Source organism: Callospermophilus lateralis, chromosome 19, assembly GCF_048772815.1.
Source record: "Callospermophilus lateralis isolate mCalLat2 chromosome 19, mCalLat2.hap1, whole genome shotgun sequence".
Lineage (NCBI taxonomy): Eukaryota > Metazoa > Chordata > Mammalia > Rodentia > Sciuridae > Callospermophilus > Callospermophilus lateralis.
Genome location: NC_135323.1, coordinates 3,222,560 through 3,243,726, shown reverse-complemented (window position 1 = coordinate 3,243,726; position 21,167 = coordinate 3,222,560). Strand labels below are relative to the sequence as shown.

Here is a 21,167-nt window from a genome sequence, read left to right as displayed (position 1 = left end):
ACAGACATGCATTCAAGCCAGGCCTGGTGGCCCAGGCCTCTGTTCCAGGGACTCCAGAGGATGAGGCAGGAAGGAAGCTTTCAAGTTCAAGGCCAGCCTGGGCAACTTAGCCAGATCCTGTCTCAAAATCAAGCAACAAAAAGGTCTGGGGATGTGGCTCAGAGCTGGAGCGCTGCTGGATTCACTCCCCAGTACTGCAAGAAATAAATAGACACAAAGCAGTCGATAGGATGGTTATCTTTGGGGTGTGCGTTTCCTGTGAGGACAGAGGGCTGATGTGATTGGGGAGGGCTGCACGGGCTCAGGAGCCTGGCGGGGTGTGCGGGCAGCCTGGCTGTCTGCCTCTCCCTTGGCTGGCTGAGCTGGAGACTTGTGCTCAGGGCTCAGCCCTCCGGTTCAGCCCAGGCCTGCAGCACAGGGGTTAGAACCACAGCGAGCTTCACCTGTAGGTGTGCCTGGCCTTTGTCCTTCAAGCCTGTCCCTCCAGAGCATCTTCACCTGCACCTCCAGAGGCTGTGGAGGGGGTGAGGAGTGTCTGGCAGGCAGAGTCCCACTTCCTAAGTTCTTCCTGCTCTCTCCTGGCTGTGTGCCTTTGGATAGGGCACATGACCTCTCTGAGCTTCCGTGTTCCCATCATCCTGGTGATTCAGTGGGACAAGGCACAAAAACCTCCTAAAGAGACACACAGCTCTCAGTGGACTTCACACCGTGTTCTCTTCAGTCCTCTGAGACCGTTTAGCTGGTCCACACTCTGCTCCTTAGTGACTGTTACAGTTTAGAGGTGAGGTGTCCCCCAAACGCTTATGTGTGAGATAATGAGAGAGGTTCAGAGGTGACATGATGGGGTGGTGAGAACCGTAACCCATTCCGTGGATTAACTGAAGGTGGGTGGGGTGTGGCTGGAGGAGGCGGGTCACAGGAGCGTGCCTTTGGGACTTGTATTTGTCCCTGGTGAGCAGAACACTCTCTCTGCCTGTTGCCATGGCCTGAGCTGCTTCCCTCCACGTACCATCCGCCATGATGTTCTCCTTCTCCTCGGGCCCAGAGTGTGGACCTCAGTGTATGGACTGAGGCCTCCAAACCATGAGCCAGAATCCCTTTCCTCCTCCGTCTTGTTCTCGCCATATATCCTCCCTTGGTCCTCCCTTGGAGCCCCATCCTCCACGCTTGCACCTGCCCCCCATTCTCTGTGGCTCTTAAACCGGTGCCATCCCATGGAACTTTCTAGAATGATGGAAAAATTCTATCCTGTGTTTGGTTACGAGGAGCACATTGGTTTTCTGTTGCTGCAGGAACAGATCACCTCAAAGGCAGTGCCTCAAACAGCACCAGCGTGTTACGTTGCCTCCTGGGTGTCTGGAGCCAGACTTGGGTGTCAGCAGCTCACACGCGGGCTTCAGCGGGCGCGATGGCCTGGCTTTCCCTGGACTCTTGACAGGATCTGTTCCCATGCCTTTTCTGAGGCCCTTGTCCCTTGGCTCGGGACCCCTCTTCCTTCAGCAGAGGAGGAGGTGGGGCCTGCACCATAACCAGTGCCTGTCTTCTTCTCTGCCCCTTCAGGGGACCCTGAGAAGGACCTGGGATTCTGCTGGGCTACATGGGTAGTCCCCCAATCTCTGCTTCATGCTCAGGTTTTTAGCAACTCGGATTCTGCCGGCATCCTCCACGTTCTTTTGTCACGTGCGGTTCCCGGGTCCAGGGGAAGACAAGGGGCCCTGGTGTCTATCACCTGCGGAGCGCTGGCATGTGCTCACCTGGAGTCTGACTTGGTCCGACTCCACCTTAAACGCAAGCCCGGATCCCTGACTCCGTTCCTAGGAGCTCTGAAGTACGTTTGGGAAAGCTGGAGTGTTCCAGTGTCGGGTTTGGAAGCCTTAGATCAAGGATGAAAACTCAGAGTGCACACTGAGATCAGGAGCCGTTGAGTGGAGCAGACGCGAGGCGTCAGACAGCGCCGAGCCAGACGGGGCCAGACGTCCTACGATGGGGACGCACTGAAAAATGTCTTTGATAAGTTGGGTTAAAAAATATTCCTGCCAGATATTGGGGCACATTCCTGTAATCCCAGCAATGTGGGAGGCTGAGACAGGAGACTCACATGTTCAAGGACCACCCTGACAATTCAGTGAGACCCTGCCTCAAAATAAGAAAGTGTTGGGGATGTAGCTCAGGGTAGAGCATATACCATATTATACCATATTCTATATACTATGTGTAATACAATATATGTGTAAGTATATGTATATATAATATATAGGTATATTTACACATATACACATATAAGTATAATATAATATGATGTCTATATAATACATGTAATATATGATATATATATCATATGCAATATAATATTGTGTGTGCAATATACTATGTATATAAAATATTATGTATTATATTGCATTATATATTATATAATTGGTTATTATACATACATGTATGATATATATAATTGGTTCTATTCCCAGTTGAATTAGTTTAATTCCCAGTACTGAAATAAATTATATATGTGATATATATACATGTATAAAATTTTACATACATAATTACATATGATTTTTATATAATCATATATAAATACATATGTACACATGTATGTATATGAAGATTATATACACAAACTTATAGTTACATCTATGCATCTATCTATACATGTATCTCACATATACATGTGAGTATTTGTATAGGTGTGTGTGTGAATATACGTATACATTTATATACACAGGTACACATACACATGTATATAGACACTAAATATATAAAGATTGATTTTGGATTTCTTTTCACTTTTAAAAGCATGGCTTCTAGGAACTCTCAAGTTACATCCATCACTGACACTCTGTGGGCCAGAGCCACCTCCCCTGCCTGTGACCCAGCATCCTTGACGTCTGACTGGTTCCAGGTTATGAACAAGACCTCTCCACCCCCCGTGTACTTCTGGGTCTGCACCTCCCACGTTTTCCTCATCCAACCCCAGGATGAGTTGCCTCCAGCCCCCGGGGACCAGAGACAGCCAGCCCTGGGCTTGCAGCTGAGGGGTCTAGAGGCTCAGGGGGTAGCAGTAAGTGATGGGATGGGGTTAGGCTGGACGCCCTGCCATAAATATCCCTTACCTGTGCTTCTACCCCCGACGGGGTCCCCAGCAGAGATGACACCCAGCAGGACTCCATAGGGTCTGCTTAGCTCAGAGGGAGGACTCGGGGGAGGAGCAGAATCCAAAAGGCACATATTCCTACCCAACTCTGCGTATTCTCTCCACAGTCATCCCTGGATCGGTCGATATCAAAATCCAATTTCACTAGGATTAGCCGTGGGTTGCTCAGAGCTATTCATTGAATTAGGAGCGATTATAGCAGAGGGAGCCCCGCGGGTCTTTATTAAGGTCTTTGTGGAAGCACTAAGTGATCTTCAGGAGATGAAAGTACCAGTGGTGTTTTCTTAACATTTATAACCTGCGCTGATACCTGGGGAGTTTGTTTATTAAGGAAAACTCTGCGGCAAACACCCGCCTCCTATTAGGGCCTTCACCCGGGGCCAGCGCCAGGGCGGCCCTTGTGGTCCTGAGGGGCTTTTTCCAGGGCCTCTGCCAAGTTCTGCCCGTGAGGCCGCCTCTTGGGGCTAAAGGACCTCCCGTCCACTTGGGGTCATGAAGGCGTCCATGTATCTCAGACTTGGACACTTTCACGGGCCTGAGAAGCACAGAACAGAAGCCGGGGGTTAATCGTGCTGCTAATAATCACCATGATTTGATAATGCCACATCTGTATGCATGGGACCTAACCAGTCACAGAGATCCTGGGGTCATTGTCCCAGGACAGGTACATACTAACGGCTTAATGAACCTTCAGAGTAGGGCCTGGAGTGTGGACGGCCCATCCCGAGGACAATGGAGGGCTTTGCCACCTCGCTGAGAGCCGCCATTGAGTCCAGGGCCAAGTGCCCCCTCCGCTCAGGGTCTCATTAAAGTGTCCTCTGTTGACACGGGGGAGCTGGGCCAGCCCTGGATGGGGCAGTCTCCCTCCTCCTGGACCTGGTTTGAAGTTGACCCTTCCGAGGACCTTGTGCCCCTAGAGGTGGTAAGAACGCCGTCCCCCGTGCCAAGTACACGTGGCGTTTTTGTTTGATGGGGACTGTAGTGAATTGAACGGTGGCCTTTAAGAAACACGTCCACGTTCTGACCTCTGTGAGCTGTGAATACACGTGACCTTATTTGGGAGAAGAGGTCTTTGCAGATGTAATTAAGGATCTCTAGGTCATCCTGGATTTAGGAGAGGCTCTAAAACCAGTGACCAGTGTCCTTATAAGAAGAGAAAACAGAAGCAGAGTGAGAGACACAGGGAAATGGCCACATGTGGGTAGAAGTGGACAGGAGGGATGTGTAGCCCAGAGCAAGGAATGCCCAAGGACTTCGGAAGCCAGGAGAGGTGAGGGACCACTCCTGGGGAGTCTCTGGAAGGAGTGGGACCCTCCTGGCCTTCTGACTTCAGATTTCTGGCCTCTTCAATGTCACAGAAGAAAGTTCTGTGGCTTTAAGCCACTGAAGTGGTCATAAAAGAAACTCACCTTGCATTCCATATTAGTCAGCTCTCTGTCACTGTGACAGAACACCTGGGGTATTCAGCTTATAAAGAGGAAAGGTTTATTTTGGTTCCTGGCTTCAGAGTCTCAGTCCAAGTCCCTTGGCCCTGTTGCTCAGGGCGCATGGCAGCACAGCACACTGCAGAAGGAGGGTGTGGTGGCAGAGGCCTGTTCACCTCGTGGCATTTGAGATGCAGAGAGAGGAAGGACCTGTGTCCCAAAATCCCACTCAAGGACATGCCCACAGCGACCTCACTTCTTCCCGGGAGGCAACACCTCCCACATGTGCCACAAGCTAGTGAGCAAGCCTGCGGCCCGTGGGCCTGTAGAGAACGTCCAGATCCCAACCGTAGCAGACACCCAGAACACAGCTTGTCCTCAGCTCGTTTCCCCTGAAAGCTCCCAGGAAAGTGGGAGGAGGAAGAGCTGGCCTTCCTCCCGAGTCAGTGAGGCCACTCGCTCAGTCCAAACCAGAGGGCTCCAGGCAGGTGACAGCTGCCTCCCGAACCTGCTGCTACATGTGTCCCTCACCCCTAGGCTGTGGGGTTTGTTCCACTGTGAATAAACAGAGCTGATGTGACCTGCCTAAGGACAGCAGATTATGGGGACAGGCTCCCCCAGGGTGTGTGACCTGGTTACCTGGTGCCTGGTCAAACAGCATGGTGCACACCCAGGCAGCTCAGTTTGAAAGAGATTTCTTTTTCTGTTCTTTCTCGTCCTTTGGACCCCTGACTCCTCTTCTTCCCTTTTCATGCACCCTCAAAGGTCTGAGATAGTTTAATTTTTAATTTTACATATTTTCACTGAGAATCATTTTTTCCACCTTTTTTATTGGTGCACTGGAGTCGTACATAATGACAGGATTTGTTTGGCTGTATTTGTGTATGGGCACGATATAACAGTATGATATGGCCAATATCCCTCTGCCGCACAGGAGGAATTACTGTAAACACAGGTATTCCTATGTCGCAATATGTGGGTATTTGTATAAATGCATACGCTACAAAATGATTAATTGAGCGTTGTGTGTTTTTATCAAAGGAAGCAACGCAAAGATTTCTCCGAAGTCCTGTTTGACTAGAGATGATTAATTTTAATTTTCACATGAGCGGCATAATGCTATTAATCATTTAATATGTTTAATCATAATCTCTGTAATTCCTAATTAGGTTTATTAAACTGAAACATCCAGCAGTTGTGCACGAATCCAAATCTAAGTCCCCTTCTCATGATGGGAAGGAGCTCATTTGGGTTTTGCCTTCAAATGTCAGCTTCTCTGGGGCTGGAAAAGTTGGCCTGGGTGTTCGGGGGTCTCCGTGGCTGCTTTTGCCCACTTAGAGTCCTGTGCTAGGGGGATGAAGCCCCTCAAGCCCCTGGAAATTCACGGTGTCACGACTCAAGGTCACCTCTGTGCCGTGAGTGTGAGAGCAAGCCTCAGAACTCCAGCGAGGGTCTCGCTCCTGCTCTGTCCAGGTCTCGGAGCTGCCTGCTGGTCTGATGAGCACCTGTGGTGGCCGGGGTGCTCACTCCCTCTGCCAGTTGGTCCCTGTGTAGGCAGCCACTAAACAGGACATTTACCCTTCATGTCACTGCTGGTCACTCCTGCTAGGGTCATGGAGCTGCTGGGAAATTCAGACGGCGTTCGGTCTCCACAAAGCCGTGCGGGGGGTGCAGGCTCATTATCTGTCATGCTCTGGCTAAGAGACTCGGGGCATCCTTCTTCCTGTCCCTGTCACGGCACAGGCAGAACGACTTCCTCATTGTTCTCATCCTGGTGTTGCCTTGAACGTCCAAAAAGTCACCTGGGTGGATGGTCGATGCCAGTGCCGCTCAGAAGAAGGGCTTTTTTAGCCCGCAGGACGTCTTGACTTTAAGATGCAATTCGGGGTGCCTTTGGAAAGAGAATGCAAATGAAATCGTCCACTAAATACCAGGGTTGATGAGAACGTCGCTAATGAAGCCCGTGTGATTTGGATGTTTCTTTTACATTCCACTCTGTAAGATTGTCTCCTTTTGCTAAGTCTCCATTATTTTACACCTGGCTGCCTGCATTGATGGTTTTGTCTCAGTTATATGCTTCTAAATGGCTTATAAATAGGTGAGGATGATTCCTTGCTCATAAATTCGACGGGCTTTGGCATAGACTCTCCATCTTAGTTTCAAAGAAGTGGGTTATCTGATGTCGGTGGCACCGACTACCACCTCTAGGCAGCATAAGCAAATTGCAGAGAAAGTACCTAAAAATGAAGTCTATCTGAAAGGGCACCAGCTCAGTAATACCCCATAACTGTGTCTTCTTCCTAGCTCCAGCCTGTGTAAGGATTTCAGTGTACCCTCAAATTATCCAGGCTTAACTTTTTGTGGGCAAGGGCGGGGGTGGGGGGTAATGCATTACACTTGTAACCTTAGGTCATCTGTGCCAGTGTAGCCTGGCAGAACTTTCTGCAGCGATGGAAGTCCTCTGTCTATATCTTCATTGTCCAAGGAGGGAACCACTAACTACATGCAGCTGATGAGGACTTCAGGTGCAGCCAGTGCAAACACATTTTGCACTTTATTTAAAATTCACTTAAATTTAAAAGGCAAATGTGGTCAACAGTGGCAGATCGCACAGGTCTGTACAACTAAGAAACCAAATTTGACCCTTAAAAACAGATCATCAGCTGATTCCTTGTGCTGCAGAATGCTGAATGGCATTTCCAAATTTGGGGCATTTCTTAGCATTTCATCAGTGCACCTTAGCGGTTAGGAAGGTATATCTTAAGACTCGGAGCCACACTGGTTAAGGAATAACGATAACCTTTAATGAAGACGTTGGCACTGCCCCAGCCCCTCCACCCCCTCCCTTCCTTAATTCTCTCCACCATCTCCACATCTCCTCTTTCCAACTCTACATTTGTTAATGGGTTTTGTTCTCTTTCTCCCACAAAAATCATGCTCCACGTGGGCAAGGATTTTTCTCTGCGTTTCTCTCTGCCCAATTCCAGATCCCAGTGGATGCTCAAAAAACATCGGTGGAGGGACATCTGAGCAGTTCCTTCTCTTGTTCTTTTTCTGCCATTTTGTCTACTGGGACGGGGGTGGGGAGGCGCGCCCGGGACAGAGCATCTGGGTCCACTCAAGAGCCTCTGCTTTCCTCTTGTCCCTTTAGCAGACAGACGACGCAGCACCACCGGACGGCCAGCCCCAGACGCAGCCTTCTGAAAACACAGAAAACAAGGCTCAGCCCAAGCGCCTGCATGTCTCCAATATCCCCTTCCGGTTCCGGGATCCAGACCTCCGGCAAATGTTTGGTGTAAGTACTGCCTCTCAGCTCGCCTCCTCCCGTGAGTTCTGTCTGCGCCCAGTACTCAGGTGACGTATGTCCCCGGGGTGGGCGGGGGCGTGTCAGAGGCCGTCTGCTGGAACACGGTGCCCAGGACCCCTCTAGGGTTGCAGCAGATCTGTTCTGCTTAGGCTCACTGTGTTTCTGTTTTGCCAAATGATTTTCTAAAAAGTAACTTGAATATCAAATGGAAAACAAACTCTACCTCACCCCCTGTTGACACAAGCCCATTGACCATCCCAAGCTCAGTGGCCTGGGACCTCAGGTCACAGCTCAAAGAAACATTGGCCATCATCACGGTCCTGCTTGCTACTGAGGTGGTCAGCTTCTCCGGAAAGGTGACCCGTGACATATTTCTGCGTTTCCGGCTCTTTCCCAGGCACTGATCATTTAAGTTTCGGGACACGGCTGCAGTCGATGACTCCTTCTGCTTTAAAGCTTAGTTTAAAACAAACAACAAGAACTACGACAACCCCCCCCCCCCGCCAGGTATAATACGTTTTATTTGATTCTTGCACTTGGCATCAGGGTCAAGGACTCAGAGTTGTTGACTTTAAGGGACAGCCTTGCCCAGGCACCCTGGTGAAACAGAACCGGTCAGAGGCCACCACCCACCCAGAGAGAATAAATGATAGTCTTGCTTGCTCATAGGTCATCTTGACCCTGATTCTTTTTCTGGAAGATACCTGAACGCTCCACCTTGGGAAAGGGTGAGCTTGACATCTCTTTGGTCTGAGCTCCATCAAGGGACAAAGCTAGGAGAGGACTCGGGTAGTGTTTGTTTTTTGCAGATGTGCTCAGTGCCTTTGTCCACAATGTCTCAGCGACGGTAGTGAGGGCCTGTGGATTCGATGAAAAGAACCACATCCTTAACATTTGATTTCCAGCAAAGGCGGGCTGCTTGGAGACCCTGCTAAGAGTAGGTGGATGCCTGCAAACGTTACGGAAGGAATCAGAAGCTACTGGGTGCAAAGCCTTGTTCTGAGCAGAGTTGCTATTGTTCTCTACCTGAAAAGGGGGGCTCTGGGTGCTCACTCAAGTGCTCTGTGATTTGGGGCTGAGCTTGCACCTTTTATTTCTTTAACACACATGATGCTTATCAAGTATGCATTTGACACAAAAGCAGAACAGGCATCCTAATATTTAAGATACCCAGGCTCCAATCCTGACATTTCGGAGGAAAAGGTCAACTTCTGCACTTTTATCTCTCTCATTTGGTAATAACCTTGAGTTAAGCCCTCTAACTCTTGCAGAACAGAGATACCCTCGGGCACTTTCAGGTCAAAGATGACTTTGAAAAGTGCAGAGCATTCAAAGTTAGAGTCGAGGTTAAGTGTGTGCAAAGCAGTGAGACGGGTTTTGAATGATGGACAGTCAGAGGAATTATATTCTCTTTGCAATGTCAGGTTAGGAAGACGTCTTGCTGTTCGGCCTATCTTCCCACATCAAGTGACACTCTGATGCGGGCTTTGAACTCGAGCCCCTTAACGACCAGACCATCCTGACACTCTCCTGGTGTCCCGTGCTGTGGCACACCCCCATTTCCACCCTCTAGGGCGGTTTCTCTCCCTGGTCTTGAAATTTACCAGAGTCTACATTACGAAGTCAGAGCGGTATTCAAAGATATTCACAGCTAGACATCACAGAGAGGGGATCCTGCTTACATGAATGTCTGAACCTCTCTGTTCTTATAGGGGCAGGGCAGATGTCTAGGAGAAGGAATTTGCCAAAATGTCACAATGTCTGTTATCAAACCTTCATCAAAATCTACTGGTGTCAGAGCAACTATTTTTTTTTTTAAGTCAACATTCTCAAGTAATAACAAGATGTCGATTCGGCAAGAGGATAGAAACACTTAGGATCCATCAATTAAGAAAATGCAATGTGCATTCATTAACACGGAAATTAATTCTGGGCATCACATACAGCATCTGTGTCCATTTTAAAAAGTATGTGAGGGTTTTTTTTTGTGTGTGTAGGTCTCAACTATAAAAATTACTGGGGACATCTGGATTCCTGGGCCCCTCGCAATAACTCTGAGGCCTCCTGGTTCACAACATCATTCTAAAGAAACACAATTTAAGCTCTAAAAATCTGTTCTTCTTGGCCAAACCCTGGTGGTCGCAAAGCCGTATCTTGTTATAGGATATGTTTAGCAGCGTGAATCACACTGAAAGGCATCTGTGACACTCTGGCTGGCTCGCTGCTGGGGTACAGGGGATTTAACATAACTTCCTCTTTCAGGTCATGGTGACTGTAAGAAATCCCATTTCATCCAGCTAGGAGTTTGTCAAGTCCTAGGGACACGAGACATCTTCATGTCTCAGGCACTGTGTCCATCTTTGTCCCCTCACTTTGGCAGGGGACACAATGAGGACAATTAGAGAAAGACACAAAGATCTTTCTGCTCCCACCCCCCACCTTGTCTCCTTTGTCAAACGTGGGCACGGAGATTTCACAGTTGAAACAAAACCAAAGCCAGGCACGATGACACACATGGGTAATCCCAGTGGCTTGGGAGGCTGAGGCAGGAGGATCACAAGTTCAAGGCCAACCTCAGCCACTTAGTGAGACCCTGTCTCAAAATTAAAAAATAAAAAGGGCTGAGGATGTGGCTCAGAGGTTACGTGCCCCTGGGTTCAATACCCCAGTCCTCAGCTGGTACCAAAATAAAAATTAAACCCCAAAACAAACTAACAAATAAAAAATCAGGACACAAAAAACAACCTCTTTTTTTCTTTTTCAAATTGCCTAAAACTTGCCATGTTCATGACGACTTCTGGAACCATCCCTGCTTCTGAGGGTTCCTCAGGCGGTGCCCCTTCTATGTCGGTGGCTGCAGCCTCTTCACTGGGATTGGAATCCGGGTTCCTCCCCCTGCAGAATCTTCTTCCCCTTTACTTTCTTCTCTTTAGGATGCTCTTCTTCCAACGTGTGGCATTTAATCTTCTGGCTCATGTTAGATTTCTTTTTCCTTTTTTTCGTATAAGACGGGCCATTCATTGGTCAAGGAGTTAGGTGGCTACCAAATACAGAAGCCAGGGCCATTCCAACACAGCAGGGGGGCGCGAGCACGTGGCTCTCTCACAGTATTAGGGGCCATGATTCCAGACATCTTCTGGAAGCTTTATTGGTCCAGCCCTGGCTGCCTTCCTGTTGGATCCATCAGAATGTGAGGGATCCTGCATTCAAGTTTTTGGTCCCATGAAAGAAATTTGAGGATTTCCACCAAACTGATTACAGTATGTTCCTTCCAAATTGGAATCTTCATGAGTTCAATATCTTAAATGTAAGCATTTCTGGGTTTGGGGTGAGAGGCACGGGTCACGGCACAGCAGAAAACTGCAACAGCTCACACCATCATAAAGTTGTTTGCACAGACAGTTGCCGGATGACTAATCTCCAGTTTGAAAAGAACTCTCATGGATGTCACAGCCTTGCTTTTGTTATCAAGATGCCCACCTTCTGGGCAAGAGAAGGAGCCACTCAAGTTTCTCTTTAATGTCACTGACAAACAGAGGTACGACTTGTCAACATGTGTGAAAGATGCTTTCATGACCACACTTGATGAATATAACGGACGGGCTTCCTCGTACCTGCAGTGAAAATGCAAAGTTCTATCTACCGTGGTGTCACGAGGAGTGAAGTCATTTTGGGGGACATGGCAAGGAACCCCCTGCTTCTGCATTGAAGCAGACCTTAGGGGAACTGGGAAGTCCATGCTCTCTTAGGCTCTCTGCCCACGCTTTGAACGAACCTTTACCTTCGTGTTTTATGCTGTATCCATTGCACATCCTTCGCAGTTTTTCAGAGAGACAGTATTTGATCTGAGGATGTCTAAAAGTGCTTGGTACATGTTTGCCCAAGTGCGTACCGCTAAGCTTCCGGATTTTGCTCTTGATACAGCGACCGGGACTCCGCGTGGATCGGAGACTTTATTGAACGCGGCTGCTACACACCGCAGTTGAGCAGACGCACACTAGTTAGGGCTGGGATGAGTCGTGTCTGTTGAAATTGAAAATGTGCCAGCTGTGTTTACATCATTAGCACCAAACTTCCCAATTAAACTGTTGATACTATAAATATAGCCCACAACTGTCTTAGAAATGGGGCTTGCGTTAGCATTCTTCTTCCGTCTCGTTTCTCTGGCGTGGAGAACCATCAACCCCGTGGCAACTGCCAAAGGAGGGAACCTCTGAGATCTTTGCAGGACACAGGGTGTCACGGTTCCATTTAGGGAGCAACCTCAGCTGAGATTGCTTTGTGATCGGTTCCCTCCTCGAGCAGATCTTATTTCAAAGGAGGTTTTTTTGTGTCCACTGCTTACAGAGGGCTCCCCAGTACATTTGCTTCCTGGTGGTGGAAGAAATCCTTCTCAGCTTCCCTTTGCACAAATCTGTGTGCTCCTGCACTCTCACGTCTGAAATGCATAGGTCGCCTCTGTGAGAACCGGATACTGAGGCCCTGTGTCAGAATCCCTAACCTCAGACCTCGTGAAGCTGGAGGGCTCTTTACCGTGAGGACTCCGTTCACCTTTCCACGCCTGGTCCTTCCTTTCCCAAGCCGGGAGGTTTTCTTCTCTTCTTTTTTTCACATTTTTTTCTCTGACCAAAACTTGGCAGTGAAGATGCTAATTAAAAATATATATATATATTTTCTTTGACCCGAAGAACCTGTGTCCACCAATCACAGGGTGAGTTTGCCGCACGCTTCTTGGAGGGCAGTCTGCTGTCCCCACCAGCAGTGCATCCTGCTTGTCCTTCTTTCTTAGTTACTCCCCGTCCGTTCCCTTGTCTCCGAGGTGAAGAACGACGTGTGCTCAGGAAGGAGAAGACGGTGGTCCCCGCCTGGGTAGGATAAGTTTCTGTGGCATAGAATGACAAGCCCCGAGTTACTTTATTCCACAGCCCAAATAATTTTCATCTAGCGGTTTAGAGCTACCTACAGGCCACAGGCCTGTGTGTGTGTGTGCTTTCTGTCTTTCCGAGGAAGGAAGACTTCCTGGTGTGCTCTAAAGGATAGCCCCTGGGTGTTCCGAGGGGTCTTTCCTGGATGTTAGAAGGCTCCCCTTGACCTCTGCTCTCTGGGTCTCCTGATGTTCTCCAAGTGAGGCCCATGGGTCCGGCGAGCTGTCCCTGACTTTCTGTGTTCACTCTGTGTCCCCTTTCCACACTGCTGGTCCCCAACCCCACCTCTGCCCTCTGCTGTAAAGGGGCACGCTCAACTGTCCCCCCACGGGAGAAAGACGAAATACTCTCCTAGGACAAGGGAGGGGCCATCAAATCTCAAATGCACAAGCAAATGGGATGAGCGACAGGGAAGCACAAAATTAAAGAAAGATAGTGGAGAGGTATTCCTTTACGTCCTTTTGTGTCTTTGTTCTCGTCACTAAAACGGGCACTTGTTCCACTCCATGATGAAGCGTCACTGGACATCACCCCATCCACCTGCATTATGCCGTGTGGGCTGGACCCAAGAAAGGGGAGCCCCACTTCACCGGGTACAAGGATCCTGACTCCAAATTCCAGGCAAGGGACTTGGGGTCATCAGGTGGCTCCAGTTCAGAGCCCACATCCTCTTTCCAGGTGAGAATCAAGTTACTAGGTGCACACTTCTCAGGAGCAGTTCCAGATTTCACAGGTGAAAACTAAAATGGACCAAAAAACATATCCATCGAATTTGGATCTTAGGCAAATAACACGTATTAAGCATAAGTATGTTCTAAATATTTCATGGGACATACTCATCCTAGAAATTCTTAAATTTAAGTTGGACCGGGTGTCTGTATTTTATCTGGCTGTCCAATTCATTGGTCTCATTTTTTCATTTTGTTTATTTATTTTTGAGACAGAATCTCACTAAGTTGCTTAGGGCTTCCCCGAGTTGCTGAGGCTGGTTTTGAACTTGCGATCCTCCTGCCTCAGCCTCCCGAGCCAATGGGATTACAGGCGTGGGCCTTCACGCCTGGCTTGTCCAGTTTATTTTTAAACAGAAACTTTCTTGCAGACTTTCCCTAAAGCCTGGCTGTGTTACTGGTCTAAAGCTGATTTCTTTAGCCAGATGACTGTCCCCTGGGGAGGGAGGTCCTACTTCAGCTTGGGCCATCACGGCTGGGTGGACGTCTTGGTGAGGCTGGGTACCTGGATGGTGGACTTGCTTCCGCTTCTGTAGTTGACTTGCCTCACATGGTCTGGCTGTTCTTAGCTTTGATGTGAGCTCAGAGGCCACGCCCTCACCATCCTACTGTAGCTGGACATTTAATTATCAGAATCCCACAGCATCCAGCCTGTGTCTCCGAGAGGCTAGTGGAATCGCCTGGGAGGGTCATTATCTGGACTCACCATTTTAAATCTCTGCTGCTCAGTGCCTGGGAAAGCTCTCGTGCACATGAAGAAAGGAACGCAGAATTAACCTTCCAATTAATGTTTTGTACCAGGCCCTGGTGGGACACCTCACCTGGTAGTGAAGGGCCACTCGAGAGATGCTATGTGTGGATGTGTTGTTGTTTTTTTTCATGTTTCAAATGCATTATTTACTAGTAGAAAATATAAAATGCATATCCTTGATATTAAATGAGGGAAGAAAGATCTGATTTGGGGAACAATTACCAGTGTGCATCATACAATTTTGTCCATTTCTCTCTTTGCTTATAAAATATTTCTATTTCTTTACAGCAATTTGGTAAAATCTTAGATGTTGAAATTATTTTTAATGAGCGCGGCTCAAAGGTAAGCAACTTAATTCATGTTAGAACTGTTTAGTTTATGATACCATGTTTGCTCTGAATAAGGGGAAACAACTGCACTGTTTTAATCCGCATATTGTGGAAATACACGTCAATGGGAATTTCTTGAGAGACCCCTGCCCATTTCCAAAGTGGTGGGAAATCCATTGGGGTCAGTTTAAAAACGTGTAGGGGGTAATTTAAAATTGCTGTTTTCTATATAAACATATCTCAAGTTTCCAGAGGAAAATTACCCATGCTTAAAAAAATAATGCTGTTGCTACATTTTTGTTTTTCAGTGATAATTATGTTCTTTATATTAAAAAGTGAGTTGATAGTCTCACGAGCAGGTAAATATTGTGATTATTCTGTATTAATAAAGTGCAGTTATTTTCCTGGGTCGTAAGGGAGGAAATCTCATATACACCAACCTTTTGAATATAATTTTATTCATTAGCGTGTTGCAATGTACCATTGCTTTGAGATTGCTTTTGTTTAGGAAACCCAATTTTTTAATAGATTTTTTTTTTTTTTCCGGAGCTAATGTGTTAGCACAAGTCAAGGGCCTATATAAAGAGGTTCCAGAACTTTTTCAAAAGAGAGATATGTTGGAAGAAGGAAAAAGCAGAACGCTTTCGAAGCATGCTCTCTCTCTCAGTAGCTAAGTGTGGTCCCAAACCAGGAGCATTAGCATCACCTGGGTCTTCGCCAGAAATGCAGATTCTCAGGCTCGAGCCAGGAGCTACCGAATCAGAAACTCTGAAATTGGAGCCCAGCCGTCAGCACTGTAACAAACCTTCCAGATCTGTCTTGCCAGGGACAAGCACCGTGGCTTTCTATTTTGGACACGGGTCACAGCTTCACCTGAATGTAGAACATTCCTTTGGCCAATCTTGTTCCTGCTTCCATTGTCCCTAAAATATCCCCTTCTTACAGCTACCACAGAAAATTCCAGATCCCCGTCCAAATCTCCCTGGAGGAAACCAGGCACAGGCCCAGCTGCAGACACTGGGGAGAAACAGGGAGTGACGTCAGAAGAGGGCAGGGATGTTGGCTGCAGTGACCAGAGAGCCAGCCTTTAACAGCTGTGCGGTGTTGGCTAGCTGCCAGCCCCAGGTCCGTGGGAATGCTAAGGTTCCCTCTGCTGTGAAACTGGATGTTGAGAGAAACGCTAACTGGGCCCCTGACTTTCCTTTCGCAGGCAATGTGGGACAGTTTAGGGTCCAGGAGGGTCACATCAGTGCTGGTTTTATCCAGTGTCTCCGGCCACAGAGCCGCTGTCCTGGGTCCATGATCCGTCCTCCCCAGGAGGCAAGCATTGGACCATCTGTACCCTCCTCCCTCCTAAGTAGATTTCACATGAAATAGGACAATATTGATCAAATGGAGGAAAGAAAATTCTGGCATTCTCTCTGCCATGGACAAGATGATATGATGATCTGCCAGATGAATTTAAAAAGGAAAACATCGATCTATCATGCTCCATGGTTTTGATCATTCAGGGACTTTGTCCTTCTTCTCTAACTTCGGGTGTTTTTTGGTCATTCTCGTCACAGGTCGGTTTAGTTTGGCCTCTTAGCTGGGGCTGAGGGAGAATTGCATCTTGGATGAAAATCATGACCCAGAGGGGCTCCTTCCTCATCTGCAAAGCAAAGCTCAGGCCTGATGCTCTTCACACTGGCCTGATGTCTTCTTGGGGGCTCTTGGAAGATGCCCCCATGTTGGCCTGCTGGTTCTAACCCTGAGCCGGCCTACCGCGCCCCTATGTTGAAAGTATTTTTTTTTTTTTAACTTGCTTTTTTGTAAAACTTTACTATTGAATTCATATTTTGTTTTGAAACTTTTGCCAGTTGAAGAAAGCTATTGAATTCTTTTCCAGAGCTGTTTGGGGACATTAGAAGAATATGGCTTGCTATTTTGAAAGTACAATGGTAGTGCTATTTTTGAGCTTCTTTGGTCATTCCCATGATTAGCCTGTCTCTGGGGGCTTTGGGAAAAAGACCATTTAAGTTTGCCACATCCAGAACCTGGCTTTGTAAGGCTTCCCCGCCCCCCCCCCCGCCATTTTTCTTTTGCATTAGGAAGCATCCAAAATAACCTCCTTCTCTCAGTGGGTAGCTCCTTCTCAGGAGCTGGCCTTGCAGGGGTGGGAGAGGATTGGTCAGGTGCAGCTGGAATGTCACTGAGACAGTCCAACTGGGAGCTAGCTGCTAAATGGGGGCAGGGGCTCCCACAGGGATATTTGTCACACTTGACATTATCTTTCATGGGAAAGGGCCTTCTTTAGAGGAGCATTTTCATTTTAGTGGTTAAGAAAACTGAACTGTGTGATGACCTTATTTCTATCACTCAGTGCAGGAGAGACAGCCGGGAGGTGTCGGGCCCTCTTAGGCCAGGACTCCCCTTGTGGCCACTCATTCTCTGTGGTGCAGTCCCTGAGGCAGGCCGCTTAGTGCCAGCAAGGACAGACAGCTCTGGGCATGTGTGTGCGTGTGCATGGGCACCTGTGCATACACTGCAGCCTCCGGAATATTCTGGAAACATACAGCCTAAGTAATTTAGGAAAATACAGATACCGACTATACAGAAAAGCCACAGGTACAAAAACCCACTGGGCTTTGAGAACCAGAGTTGGATAGCTTTTAGGGTTGGCAACCCCCCTCCTTTTTTCCTTTTAGAAGATTTAAATCATTTTGTTTATCTCTGCATGGTTTGGGGGGAATACAGCCAGGTTTAACTGGTAAACCTAGGAAACACGCAGTCTGATCCTTGACTCCGTGTATATGTGGGTACTGGACACAGGGGCAAGACAGAAGTGCTTCCTGTCCTCAGAGATTTTTCCTGAGCACAGGGAGAGACAGACCGTGAAGACAAGCCATGGCCATTAAATGTGCCGGGTCCCTGGCTGATGGGAGAGGCTGTTAAGATCCAGACAGGCAGACCTGTGTTGTTAGAGATTGGGAAGCTTCTGGAAAGAAGGGACTTGTGAGCCAAGAGTGGGGATGGGTGGACATTTGCCAGAGAGGAGAAGGCAGGAGGGGTAGACCCGACGCTGCTGCTGGTGCCCAGGAAAGAAACTCAGACCCTCCCCTACCTCTCCTCTCGGAAATACCAGTTCCCTGCACCAGAGACCAAAGGCCTTGATTACTCACACAGACTGAAACACCATCCCATTCATCCATCCTGGGCGGCTCAGGACCTTTATCTAAGATATAGAATGGGCGTTTACACAAATACAAAAAAGGAAGGTGTCACCTAAAACTCCAGAGATCAAAAAGGCAAGGTGACTGCAGTAGAGGAAGGTCAGAATTGATGATCCACAGAAAGGTTTTAAAAGAAGCCAGTCACGCTGGTCGGGCTGCCCATCTGGGGCCACTGTCATCTGGCCTGTTGATCATGCCCGCCCATCAAAGGGCGGCACAGATGTCTTCTCTGCGAGAAGCACTGAGTCCTGTCTCCACTCCAGCCCCCTGTCACAGTTGGCCCTGGGAGGGCTGCCTCTCAGATGAAGGGCAGTGGCCACCTTCTGGGTGGCCCCTCTTCTTGCACTCTTCATCTTTAAGGGGTCCCGCTGCAGCAGCTCATGTGGTCCCTGTACTCCCCAAGCCAAGTTCAGAGTAGGCTTGTTTGTTCTCCTTTTCAGGACAGAAAAAAACGTGGCGATCTTTTTCAAGAACTGCAGGTTGCTGATTTCTTGAGATGCAGTTCTGACTGCGAGGCAGGTCAAAGGCAGCAACCACGGCAGCAGCCGTCCAAGCCACTTGGGCTCGGGAGAGAGTGTCCTTGGTGGTAGGGAGGGCTGCAGGCCTCTCTCTGGTCCCAGTGCAGCTCCCAGGTGGGAACTTGATGACCTCGGAAGGGGAAAGGCCGTGCCACTCTGGCCTGAGCGGGAGATGGAAATTTCCAAGGAAGAGGTTAGGAAAGCCTGTTTGGTATTGGCAGGACTATTTCTGGGGCGAGCTGTGTTTCAAACCCAATCTTGGCAAATCTCAAGGAATCCTCTCAGTAGCTTATAGTGAGGGACAGGTTTGGGGTTTTCCCTTGTAGTGTAGGCACTTTCCTTACGATCCCCAAAATGATTCTAGCTCTCCTTTCACCTCTCCGTGATACACAGCACGCTGATTTCAGGCCAGCAGGATTCACAGTGAAGCAAGAGAGCCTTCAGGATAATGCAGGGCAGGAGTGCCCAGAGGTCAGCTCACCTAAGCTATTCCTCCCCACCATGGTAATAGAGGTGGCTGGTCCCACAAAGAAAAAGCATGTGGCCTAGCCCTTGGACATTGCAATCTTCAAGGTACCCCTATATCTATCTAAGCACCAGATGAGAAGTTATAAACAACTCAGGCTGCCCCACAGATTACTCCGTCAAAATGAGTGATATAAAATTCTACTGATTACAAAGAGCCAAACCCTTCTTTTGATGGCACATGGGGTGACGAGAGGTCATGGCTATCTCACTGCTGAGTCACACAGGCAGCATTTTAGGCAAACAGATTTCTGGGCTCCACTCTGGGATTCTGATCCGGTAGACAGGACACAGTGCCCAATCTTTCCTATTCCTTCTGATGTTCAACTAGGTTTAGGACCCACTGGCCAAGAGGTAGAACAGAGAGAGAGGGGGAAAATCTGTCTCTTTCCTTTGGCAGAACTATTTTTTTTTCAAAACTATTTAATTAGCAAGTAATTTTTTTTTGGCACCCAGTTTGGAAGTATACAAAACTAGGCAGAATCCTTCTTTTGTGGAACATGTAATCTTACATTGACCATGTAATTCAGGCTTCTTTCCATCATAAATCTTTTCTCTGGGAAGGATGATAAAAGTTATTTCATCCAATCTCCTAAAGTAAAGAAACTTAATTTTTCTTTAAATGTGAAATCCTGACAAGTGACCATCAATCGACCCTCTCTTGAACACATCCGCAGCTCCCGTCTTCAGTGGGTGAGTCCAAACTTACGGGCAGAAATTCGTTTCTGACCAGCCCATGGGCAGCCTGTCTGTAACAGCCTTATATTTGTGGGTCATGGTAGATTCCTGTAGAATCAGGAGCTGATATCAATTGATCATAGCTCCTTACGTATTGGTCATTACTGCACATTTTATCAGTAAAACCCAACTTCGTACTGACTCACCTAAGCAGTTAGAGCAAACATTTACTTACCTTGACGTAAGGTTTACCCAGCTCAAATAGAATCCCAACAGAACCCATTATTTCCCTCGCTTGACACTGAAAACCCAAAGAGCTGGGCAAATTTACACTGGAATTGTTCAAAAGGTTGGTGTACATATTTTTGAACAAGATGTACAAATGTGTTTAGGGGTTTAAAAAAATAATATGTCCTATTTTCTGTACTCTTCTTAGGAACAGTGTGAGGTGGAGACAAAAGATGGATTTTGACAGGATGAAGTTTAGTGGGGTTGGTTTTTGAGGCTGAAATGTTAGAAGCGATATGTACCTGTGGTGAAGCCAAGGGTCTATTTGTCCTACGTCAGGGAAAGGGGAGGAGCTCAGAGTGTCACTCTAAGTCACATTTTGTCCGTGGAGCTTCTTAAGATGCTCTGACAGATGAATACCAGCACAGCGCCTTTGAACTTGGCTATACATATACACATTTTCCCTTCTGAGTTAACAAAGTCATGTGAAGATTTGTTCAGTTCAAAAGCATGGATGTTATTCGGGGGGCGGGGGAGGTATGAATATAAGCCATTCCTTGAATTATTTGCATTATTGATCAACAGAAGTTTCTTTCTATTCATTTCATGTGATTATTTTTGTTTATTCGCTCCAAGAGTTTAAGATTTATTATTATCTATATTTAAAAAAAAAAGGTCTTTCCTTTTTTTTAGGCTTTGAATTTTTTTTTTTTTTTTTTTGAGAAGTAAAGGCTGTAGAATTGACAAATTCGAATAACCCTAAGGTTGCATGAGGAAGAGGTGTTTTAAAACCACACCGCATGACTCTGTAGGCAATGATGGAGGATTTTGGCATTCACTGTTGAATTCTGTGCACATGTTTTACTTTATTATTTTATTTTTAATTTGCATGTCCAGAAAGTGGTCCCCTTTTCTTTTCTTTTCTCGTTTTCTCATTTTATTCTCTGTGAAGACACTGTAACTTTATTTTGATCTCATTTTCTTTCCATTACGTTTCCTTTCTTCTGTAGTGCCGTTCAGAAGGGTATTTTTTTGGAATCGTTCTTGGAATTCTTCCTGGGGGGTGGGTGGGGTGGGTACAGCTAACCGGTGACAGACAAAACAATCTTGTTCACATTGGTCGCTTAATAATTGCACATCTTAGTACTCTTATAATTTCTCTAATTTGCATGTTACAGAACTGAAGTCAGGACGAGGAGTAGGAATTAAAGCGAGAGAACGTGACGAAGTGGTCGTTGATGGAAATAATAATATGCATGTTGTTTTCCCTTCTCCCTCCTGCATGCAGGGATTTGGTTTCGTAACTTTCGAAAATAGTGCCGATGCGGACAGGGCGAGGGAGAAATTACACGGCACCGTGGTAGAGGGCCGTAAAATCGAGGTGCATGTTC

The 21,167-nt window shown here is 47.4% G+C and overlaps 1 protein-coding gene across 4 annotated transcripts in view; it reads left to right on the top strand.

Annotated features, from left to right (window-relative positions):
* Rbfox1 (RNA binding fox-1 homolog 1) overlaps positions 1 to 21,167 on the top strand; it is a 303,442-nt gene that overhangs the window by 182,336 nt on the left and 99,939 nt on the right. For all 4 annotated transcript variants that reach the window (XM_076840764.2, XM_076840766.2, XM_076840763.2 and 1 more), the window contains exons 3-5: positions 7,727 to 7,870; positions 14,575 to 14,628; positions 21,065 to 21,157. In XM_076840764.2, the coding sequence (XP_076696879.1) occupies positions 7,727 to 7,870; positions 14,575 to 14,628; positions 21,065 to 21,157 (291 nt within the window). The remainder of the gene's footprint in view (positions 1 to 7,726; positions 7,871 to 14,574; positions 14,629 to 21,064; positions 21,158 to 21,167) is intronic.